General features: G+C 42.9%; 1 protein-coding gene across 1 annotated transcript; it reads left to right on the forward strand.

The window, feature by feature from the left end:
* Window positions 1-5,662: 5,662 nt before the first annotated feature.
* On the forward strand, window positions 5,663-8,521 carry LOC119360319. The gene is made up of 6 exons (XM_037626010.1): window positions 5,663-5,797; window positions 6,330-6,475; window positions 6,620-6,953; window positions 7,263-7,451; window positions 7,557-7,631; window positions 7,716-8,521. The coding sequence occupies exons 3-6, from the start codon at window positions 6,788-6,790 to the stop codon at window positions 8,519-8,521; spliced, it is 1,236 nt and encodes a 411-aa protein (XP_037481907.1). The 5' UTR covers window positions 5,663-5,797; window positions 6,330-6,475; window positions 6,620-6,787.
* Window positions 8,522-10,919: the final 2,398 nt, after the last annotated feature.

Genomic DNA, 10,919 nt, shown 5'->3' on the forward strand with positions numbered 1-10,919 from the left:
AATTTAGATTGTTATTATTAGTATATAATTAGTGTTTAATTAGTATGGAAATTTTTTATATAATGTTGTTTTTCAGTTTTTTAATGGATGTATAGAAGTTGTGTTTTCTGTTTTTAGTGTTAGATGCTTAATTAGTATGAAATAGTATATAGATTTTTGAAATAGTAGAAATGTTAGAAATTTTAGTTATCAAAATCCAATCATTAAAAAAATATTACTTTTTGCGGGCATATAGCTAGTATTTGTTCTCGACGATGCCCGGCCCACATCCTCGCCGTCGACCCGTCCGCGACGACGTCCAGCCGACCCATGTCCGGGACTGGGCTCCGCCGGGCTGGCACTGGGAGGTGCTGCCTGGAGGGGCGCGCCGCTTGATGAGGAACCCGGCCCCGGGTCCCGTCGTCGACCCTGATCTCGTTTGGTGGCGTTCGCGTGGGCCAGTTTCGGTGCGGAGGGACCCGGCCCCGTCGGAGGTGGTACGTCGCCGTGTCAGGGAGGAGGACGAGCACGTCCATCGCTACATGGTTGCGTTAGAGGGCGGCAGGTTCTCCAATACCTGGCAGTATCTTCGGGGATCTCACTTCAGCTATGATCCTGTGAGGGTTCCTTCTCTTTGGGTGTCCACCGCCCGCGCCGCAGGAACCGCGAGTGTCCTAGATTCTTCTGTAGTATTCGATCTTTAATTAGCTAGCCAGTGATGTACTATTCAATATTATATATTATTCGAGACGATGTATTCGAGATTATATCTATTATTCTAGACGAAGTATTCGAGATTATATCTATTATTCGAGACGATGTAATTTGAATACTAAATTGTTTTATATTTCTTTTGAATTAGTTAAATAAAAGCTATGGCAGACAATACCGACAGAGAGGGAGAACAGACCATGTTCGATATGATACGCGGGCCAGATGATGATCAGAATGAAGAAGATTATGACGGCTCCGAATTTCTAAACAACACCGGAGAGGGTGATATGATATTCGATCGCGACGACCGAATTGATGAAGTCATGAACTACGATTATGACGATGATGAAGAACATGTTGATCCTGAAACAACAAAGACCGGCGAGGTTTATATATTTATATAAGCAGGTATATGGTGATCATCACATGTTTTAAATGACTTGAAGATATATTAACGAATCGATCTTTGTTCTTTCAGCCATCCGGATCGAGCAAATCTTCAGGCAAAAGGACGAAACGAGGCCCGAACAAAAAGTTGAAGGAGGGCGTAAAGTACAATATCGAGGCAGTCAGACCTAATGGCGAACCATTAGCGCCTAAGAAGATTGCGGACAAGTTCATTCGTCAGTGCGGAGTTCTTGTGAAGGACCAACTCCCGATCTCCCTTCAAGAATGGAGAGAGCCAGCAAAAGACAAAAGACAAAAAGGCAAAGAGGACGCTGCTCCACGTCCAGATGTTACTTTTGTCGACAAGAATCAAAAAGATCTGCTTTGGGATACTCTCATGGAACATTTCACCCTACCAGATCATTTCACAGAAGCAGATGTGCAGAAAGTCAAGGACGCTGCTCTTAGGAAGATGGCGGTTGCATTCAAGAACCACAAGAATCGTGAATGGGACAAGTACGTCAAGGGAGGAAGGAAGACTCCAGTATTCGAGGGAACACTAGAGAACCAACGTGCTCATTGGGACGATTTCATGAAATTCAAGGATTCGGAATTAGCTAAGGAACGGTCGAGAATAAACAAGAAGAATGCCGAAAAAAGGATAAGTTCCATAAGCTGGGGCCAGGTGGCTATGCGGTGGCAATGCCTAAGTGGGATAAGTCTGAGAAAGAGATGGAGGATGCAGGTGCCACTCCGGTTACTAAGAGCTGGCCCCCCAGGGTCAGGACTTGGTTCTATGCGCATGGGGGGGAGTTGGACCCGAAGACAGGCAATGTTTCAACGAGGGCAAGTCTGAAGGGAGCCGACGATGCGGTACTTGTTGCAATAGAAGAGGCACGATCGGGGGTGTTCCAGCCCAACAGAGAGAACGACGAGCTTACGTGTGCCCTGGGAAATCCTGAACACCCGGGAAGAACACGAGGCAAGGGCGCTATTCCGTGGTATGAGGGGTTTTCAGACTGGAACACCGACTACAGAACCCATGCGAGAAAGAAGATTGCGGAGGAGAAGAAGAGGAAGATGGAGGAGGAGCAGAGGAAGCGGGACTATGAACGCCTTCAAGGCCTAGAAGCAAGTCAAGCGGAATTGGTAGTCAAATTCCAGCGGCAGCAGGAGCAGATCGACTCACTTACCCAGCAAAGGGGGTCTCAGCAGCTGCAACAGCTAGCGAATGATCCAGCATTGGATAGCACCGCCCCATCCATGCCGAGAAACAGCGTGGGTTCCGCCCCGGACGACGCAATGCTGGGTAGATACCCCGTGGATGACATCACGGAGAACACTAGCTGCGAGCTACACGTCAAAATGAAGAACATATCCATGAAGGTGGCGGACGCCGTTGCTTTTACAAATCCCCCCGAGGCAACCTTCCATTGCAACCCGATTCCAGCGGGCTATGCTCGTGTCTTGGTTGATTAGGTGGTGGACCCATATTCGGAGCTAGAGCTTGACTTTCCTGGAGGTGACGACGAGCGCTTTCTCGGAGACGCCAACCATCGTATCATCCTATGGGAAAAGGATTGCATCATCTTTCGAAGGCCACCGACACCGCGTCAGCCGACTCCTCGTCGAAGTCCGCCACCGAGTCAGCAGTCTCCCGCTCCTGCAAGTCCACCAAGTCCGGCAAAGTGTCAGGCCACTCCTCCTCCTCCAAGTCCGCCACAGCGTCAGACGTCCACTCCTCCTCCAAGTCGGGCACAACCTCAGGCCACTCCTCCTCCAAGTCCGGCACAGCTTCAGGCGTCCACTCCTCCTCGTCCAACTCAGCCCCGTCAGCCGTCTCCGCCGCCTCAGCAATCGCAGAAGAGACACCCCGCAGCTATGGTGCGTAGCGGTACGAGTCAAGGTAGTACAGGAAGTACAGGCGGAGGCAAGTGATATATATATGGTCCAAGCCTCACGCCTCTTCCGCGGAGGGCTTATGACAGGTCCGAGGAGGAAATCGCAGTCATATCGAAGTCCGAGGTGGAAGCCCATTTTGCACCGAAACCGCCAACGCCGCCAAGGGAGAAAGTGCCTGAGGAAACGATTGACCACTTCATTCGTATGGCTCAACCACCAGCTCCCAAGCCTGTTGACACAGACTATGAGCGCCACATCACGAAGTTAAATCGAGCACGTCTATGTAAGGAGGCGAGCTCGGGATCGAGCAAACAAGAAGCAGCTGTCAAAAAATGCGGGAAAACCATTCCCCAGCTGGGAGAACAGGCGGCGCAATCGATCCCCTCGCTTGTTGTGCCAACAACACGTGACAGTACGCGCGCCCAATATTATTATGGGCAAACAGTTTACGTTCCTGAGGTGGGCAATGTGGTAATAACGGAGGACCATATAATGCAGGCTGAAGTTCTCAAAATCACTGTTGGACAACTCCTCGAGATCGAGCCCATGCCTGTGCTTAGAGAGGATGAAATAAAACGGAAATATGTTTGGGGCCAACCTTTGGTCGAGCCAGACAAGGTCAAGAACCTCCCAACGAGAATGTATGAATTGCATCAATGGTACATGAACATTACCAAGATTTCCGATCGATTGTCCCTCATGGTGAATGTCAAGGAGGGGCATTACTACCATGAGAAATCTGTGTCCGTTGAGTATTCTGAACTGTTTCAGTTATACAATCAAGACGCACTCGACAAATCTATCGTCAGTTGCTATTGTCTGTAAGTGATTTCTTTCTGTAATTTAAGTCTCAAGCTAGCTGTAGTGATCCTTTTGATCAATCATTACCTGTAATTATCCTCACTCTATTCTTTTCTGTGGTATTATATGCAGGATGAAGATGTATGAAATGAGAAAAGGTGGACGCTATGGCATTGGGTTCATTGACCCAAACACCGTTAATGAATACACATGGAAAATAGATGCATGTCATCAAAAGGCCGTAGAGGACAGCATGCTAGAGTTCTTGAAGCGCCTCAAATACAATGAAGATATACTACTTCCTTACAACTTCCAGTGAGTCACACTGTCTTATACTACAAATTCTCTGTTTTTGCCTACTAGCTAGCTACATGTTTTTGCTTATATATGCCCGCTTAATTAAGACATGCAAACGTGTGTGCATGCAGATTTCACTGGGTCTTGTGTATCATTAAAGTTGACGCCGGAACAGTTGAAATACTGGACTCACTACTCAAAGAAAAAACTGACTATAACATCTTGTTTGGGATAGTCAACAGGTAATTTCAATCATTATTAACTATATATCTCGGCCTATTTAGTTCGTTATTTCATGATATGAACTATTTAATAACCCCTTTATTCATTTTTTTTATCGGCGGGCAGGGCTTGGGCAAGGTTCATCAGCGTCACGGAAGGCGAATGGAAAGAAAAGCTTAAATGGGGAAGACCCAAGGTAAGTAATTAAGTAGTACTAGCTAGCTAGCTAGCTGCCATCTCTTTAATTATCATGCTTGATTAATTATTATCTGATCAGATTCCATTCTCGTAAAGGCCCTGAAGCAGGCGCAGGGGACTGATCTGTGTGCATTCTGCGTTTGCGAGAACATTCGCATGATGGCGTCCGAAAGGAGCAGATCTCAAAGACTAGAATGGGTACGCTTGTCAAAACACTATTCATAATTTTTACACCATTATCGATATCTAGTCACACAACTAATACACATGCACATTGATCTTCTTCTTAACAGTTCAGAGAGGTGCAGGCGAAGCTCCTAGAAACTGAGCGCGTAGAAGCACTTCAAGAGGAAATAGCGGGATTTTTGCTCGACCAGGTCATAAATCCGAAGGGAGAATACTATTACCCGCTACCGCCCCCATGAAAACCACTTCCAATTGTCATCGTGCTTCGAAGGCACCAATTAGGCTAATGCCACCGGCTCCGAAGGCAACATGCATATGTAGGAGAAATTGTATATAGCTATACATGTGTGTATGTGTGAATTAATTAATATGATGGTTTGTGAGACATTGATGATATAAATATGCATGATTGGTTCTACTAGAAATCCTATTTATATCTATACTACTCTATAGTGTACGAGTTTTGAATTTGGTTCCCTTCTATCTCCTCCTATCATCCCAAACCAAATATCAGCCGTTGATTCAGCTCGCTGTGCTAAAATCTATTGTCAGATATTAACTAGACCCAATCGAACGGCTAAGATCTCACGGATTCGCAGTCGCCCCGCGCGCGCTCAAGTTTTGGGCGCCATCACCGCCGGCGAATGGTTTTCTGGAAGCACCTAGAGTGTCCCCACCTAAATAAAATACCGATACAAAAAACAAGCCCCGCACCATCTCTCTTCGCTGAAGCAGACTCTGTTTCTTCGCATCTGCACGCCCCCGCTGTCGCTCCGTACTCGCGCCGCCACAACTCGACAGCTCGGCCCTCCACCGCCGGCCGCCGGCCGCCGGCCGCGACAAGAGCTCCCCAGTTTCTCATCTGTGCCAATTCGACTCCAATCGCTCAAACTTGGGCTGCCCAGAAGTTTCCCCTCAGGCGCTTACCATCCCTGAGTACTGTTCCACGTGCTCACGGCCACCGCTTCCTGGCATCTCCGCCCATACGTGCCTCAGGCCAATCCAGCCCGGAAGTTGCTGCCGCTGCAGGTGCTAGTAGCCGGATGGTATACCAGTGCAGCCCAACCGATATGAGCACAACCTCACGCACCGGCAGCTTCGATGTGAAGAGGTAAGATACCATTGAAAAATTATAGAGGTGGTGCTAAGTTCTTTAATTTTCTGTATATCTTTTATTACTGTATATTAGATGCCATGAATCTGGACCCATATTTTGTATTTCAGTGTAGAAATCAAGAAATATGTCAGAGCATATTCTGCCCACCACGTGTTTGAGTTTATGTCCACAAAGTTTTTTTTTCGTTTCATTTCTGATATACTTCCGTGCAAGTGTTATAGCCATTTAAAAGCCCGTCTTCATTGATTTTAACGTTTGATTTATATATATATATATATATATATATATATATATATATATATATATATATATATAAAATAAATGCGTGCATGTTCCACTGTACCATGACAAAATGTGTACTGACCAAAGCATCAATACTGTCTAATATTATTGGAGTTTGTATCAAGTAATATGCAAAAAGAAAATGGTTTGTTGCAATAATTTTGATGTGACTTAAGCTTGGCGTGTATATACTGCTGCATTATCTTCCTATGCTTGTGCTAATGGTGTCTACTATGTTGCTCAGTGACTTATATTGCGGACAATTATCTAGGAAGCAAGTGAAAGGAAATTCAAGTAACCATACAACATCCATTGGAATGCCAAGACGGGCTCCTTTTCAAGATATTACAAATGTGGTTGACTCACATAGTTTATCAAAGATAAAACAAGGTATATTTTTAATATTTTTGGTCACCATATTTTTTAAACAAGATTACAGCTTCTTAGATGTTGATATATAAATGAAAATAAACCTATGCCTTGTGTGTTAAAAAGAATGCTCACAGATTGTTCGAAATATTCTATTCATTTCAGCGCAAAAATATTCTTGGTTCAGCGGATCATCCAATTACTGGGACGAAACGATCAGTCAATCCATCTGGCATATCCATACAGTCAACTACTCCTTCGGCTGGACACATAACTCTACCAATAGATGCTTCCGAGCGTAAGCGTTATCGTGATCGGGAAAGATACTCGCGGATGACTGCAGAACAGCGTGCTGCCTACCTACAAAGAAACCGTGAGTACAAACGAAGAAGGAAAAATCCCGTTGAAGTTAGTAATAATGTACAATCTGGGAGTCAAACTTGTAACTGTACCAGTTTAAGCATGCAAGCAACAACTCTCGCCAGTACAAGAACAGAAGGTATATATTAATGCAATAATATTCTGTATTATTTTTTAATAACATGAATGGTCACTCGATCAGATTATGTTTTGTTTATCTCCGTGCATTTCTGATAATTAGAACATTAACATCCATTTACTACTCTGTTTTTTATTCGTCAATAAATATTATAATATATGTTTTTTTTTGCTGGAACACAGACCAATATTGGAGGTTTAAACTTTCTGTCCTACAATATCCTTTGAGTTGGCATAATCAGTCTGGTTGCTAAAAATTAGACTGTGATCAGTCCATCTGACATATTAACAACATGTAATGTATCGACAGGTACTGGTCAACATAAGCGTATAGCAGCATTCCTGGACAAGGGCAGTGGACATAAGAGAAGGAGACTGTCTAATGGGGCAAGTTGTAGTACTACTGGAAAGGAAACACATGAACATGTTGTAGCCAATGAGCATGAAGACCATGACAGCACCATCTATGTCCCAAATGGTTGTTTTCCTGCTCTAGAAGGTAATACAATTGTTAAGGTGTACATAGGTATTTATAATGTATCGATCATTCTCAACTTTCCCTCTCCTAAAACATTAATTTACTAATTGACAAATTAATGTATAGATGAATCTGGGCAATCCGAATATATGACCGAGGATGATGATGAAGATGATGAGAGTTACATATTCACCGGACATGGTACGAATTAGTATGTGTTCTCAGTATAAAACAATGATTACTACCATTGCGACATTGTTTCCTCACTATTAGAAAAATGGACAGGAACTGAATGCATATCATCATATCAAGACCCAAACCATGCAAATTGTGGAATACAAGATGATCCTTTTGATCGTATATATCGGAGTGTACCAAGTGGCCATCATGTTTTGGAGCCAGTACTTAACTGCACACATTGCAATGCAAAACGGTTCCAGTATGAGAATCCAACATTTTGCTGCATGGGTGGCAAGGTCAAGATAGTAACTCCAACTGTTCCTGCTGAAATGCGCCGACTATACACAAGTCAAGATCCTGATGCGAAGTACTTTCAGGATAATATCCGGTACTTCAATTCTCACTTTGATCTTGGAGATATTCAAGATTTGTTATATTCCATGGGAAAGGACATCAAGACCTTTGATCTTCCAAATCTGTTGGATGCTGATGACCTAGATAGCTTAGAGGCTAAAGAACTGACCGAAGAAATGTCTATTAAAGTTGCTAAAGAAGACCTGGAGCTGGAGGCAACTCTAAACAATGAACAACAACTTGCTTTTGATGAAATAATGGATCACGTTTTGCACACGAAGGGTAAGGTCTTCTTCATCGATGGTCCAGGAGGTACAGGAAAGACGTACCTTTATAAAGCTTTATTGGCTAAAGTACGATCCATGGGGTTGATAGCCATTGCAACAGCAACATCTGGCATTGCAGCTTCTATCATGCCTGGTGGCCGGACTGCGCATTCGAGATTTAAAATACCGATCAATGTTCAAGAGGATATTGTGTGCAACATCAATAAGCAGGGTGGGACATCTGAATTACTTCGAAGAGCATCTTTGATAATTTGGGATGAAGTCGCATGACAGAACGACAAGCTGTTGAGGCGCTGGATAGATCCCTGCAAGATATTACAGGTAATAGATCACAGTTTGGAGGAAAAGTAATTGTGTTCGGAGGAGATTTCCGTCAAGTCCTTCCAGTAGTTAGACGTGGCACTAGAGCCCAAATTGTTAATGCCACTCTTAAAAAATCTTATCTATGGAAGGATATAAGACAAATTAAACTCTGGCGCAATATGAGAGCACAAAAAGATCCGTGGTTCTCTGATTTTCTCTTGAGAATTGGCAACGGTGTTGAAGAATCAATTGGTGAAGACTATGTGCATTTACCTGAAGAGATGGTTATAGGTTCCACAAATTTAGGTGCCTCGGTTAGTAAGTTGATAAACGAAGTATTTCCTTCACTTGACAAGAATGGAAGATTGCCGTCTTATATAAGTGCTCGTGCCATTCTTTCCACAAAAAATGAATACGTGGATGAATTAAATGTGAAGCTTATAGACCTATTTCCTGGAGAAGAGAAGGTCTACTATAGTTTCGATTCAGCAGTGGATGATACTCACAATCACTACCCACCCGAATTTCTAAATTCTCTCACACCTAATGGCCTACCTCCACATGTTCTCAGGTTGAAAATAAATTGCCCTGTGATCTTGCTTCGGAATTTAGATCCTCATAATGGATTATGCAATGGCACAAGGCTTATTATTAAAGCATTTCAAGATAATGTTATTGACGCTGAAATTATCGGAGGACAGCATGCTGGAAAGCGAGTATTCCTTCCAAGAATTCCTTTGTACCCTTCTGAAGATGATGTGCTTCCCTTGAAGTTCAAGAGAAAGCAATTTCCAATTCGTCTTAGCTTTGCAATGACAATCAATAAAGCTCAAGGCCAAACCATTCCACATGTTGGTATCTACCTTCCAGAACCTGTTTTCTCTCACGGTCAACTATATGTTGCATTGTCTCGAGGAATATCAAGGCAAACAACAAGAATACTTGCCAAGCCAAATAAGGATATTGACCCATCGGGAAAAAGTACCAAAAATATTGTCTATAAGGAGGTTTTGGCATGATTAGTGTACAGAATGCAGCACTGCCTTTGTTTCATATATGTGAGCATGCTTTGCTTTGTCTTATAATATTGGTATGTTGATAACTGTTGCGATCTTTTTATATAAGTATAAGCATATATTAGAATCATGAATAGCAATAGGCTTTATATTCTAATCTGTTCTACAAATACATGAACACATACTGTTTTCTCTTCGGAGAAAGTATGGATGGATTGTTGCGCTACTATTGTCAACTTTTTTATTGGTGTAGTTATAGGTTTGTGTCTAGAATATCATCTATTAGATTCAGGTCCTTGTTCTATGATGAATACACTGAATCATTTTTATGTGCAAGCCATGAATTTGCTTCACTAAGCTGAAATTTAGACATACATTGTTTGATTCTGCTAGCCTTAGATTGCACAGAACCATGTTTGACATTGCAGACTGGTTTATACTATAGAAGGCGTCGTTTCTATATTGTCGTTAAATACTTCTTCACCTAAGAATTTTTTGTCTCATTAATTAATTTGACACTCTCTTTGTTGGCAGGGTCAATTGGAATCATGTGCCTTTCTGGATCTTGAACTGGCGATCTCCGTGAATAAGAGGGATCTCTCCTCCTTGTGTTTCCTGTTTGACAAAGTAAAGAAGAAACTTGCTTCTCCATGCTATTTCAGGGTTTCTTTCAAGGGTATAAGGAGAGTGTAATCCTTTAGTAGTCCATAGTTTAGCTATGCAGGCGTCATTGGTTTCTGGTTAGATGATACCAAGCGCCTTGCCTTGGAATATTTTGTAAATTGTTTAACAGCGCGTCGCAATAAAGTTTTCTCTTTCATGTAAAAGAAATGTTAGCCATGTGCTTTTATGATCTGTGTGGTAATGCCAAGCTGGTCAAACTACTCTATGTGAGAGTGAAATGTTAAACTGAGCAAACTGCTTTGTCATGTTTCACTGAATATGCACCATACATCACGCCCAGTGGCGGAGGTAGAGGGTGTCCAGGGTGGGCCATGGCTGGCCCACCCTGAGATTTGGAAATACTTTTCATATACATAGAAGAAAGGCTAAAAACTAAAAGAAAATAAATAAATGTACATGTACACTAGCACTGCTGGTCCACCCTGGCCCAGTGGGCTAGGTCCGCCACTGATCACGCCCATTGCACCTACAGGCAGAATCACTGGTATATTTAACGCCATTTTCATTTCACACAAGATAACTCCAACATTACAATTTCATCAACAAAATACTGGCATTTCATTCCTATACTTTGGACCATCCCCACTACCACACTTTGACAAAATAATAATACCGTTTTCATTGCAGATCTCAGTAATTCTTCACACACAAAAGAAACTTTATGT

The sequence above is a fragment of the Triticum dicoccoides genome, chromosome 2B (genome assembly GCF_002162155.2).
Source record: "Triticum dicoccoides isolate Atlit2015 ecotype Zavitan chromosome 2B, WEW_v2.0, whole genome shotgun sequence".
Taxonomy (NCBI): Eukaryota; Viridiplantae; Streptophyta; class Magnoliopsida; order Poales; family Poaceae; genus Triticum; species Triticum dicoccoides.

Excerpts from the sequence above, each read along its gene's own strand:
- LOC119360319 (XM_037626010.1), top strand. The coding sequence starts at position 6,788 with ATGACTGCAGAACAGCGTGCTGCCTACCTACAAAGAAACCGTGAGTAC. Across the intron at positions 6,954-7,262 it reads CGCCAGTACAAGAACAGAAG|GTACTGGTCAACATAAGCGT; the intron begins GTATATATTAAT and ends ATGTATCGACAG. Across the intron at positions 7,452-7,556 it reads TTGTTTTCCTGCTCTAGAAG|ATGAATCTGGGCAATCCGAA; the intron begins GTAATACAATTG and ends ATTAATGTATAG.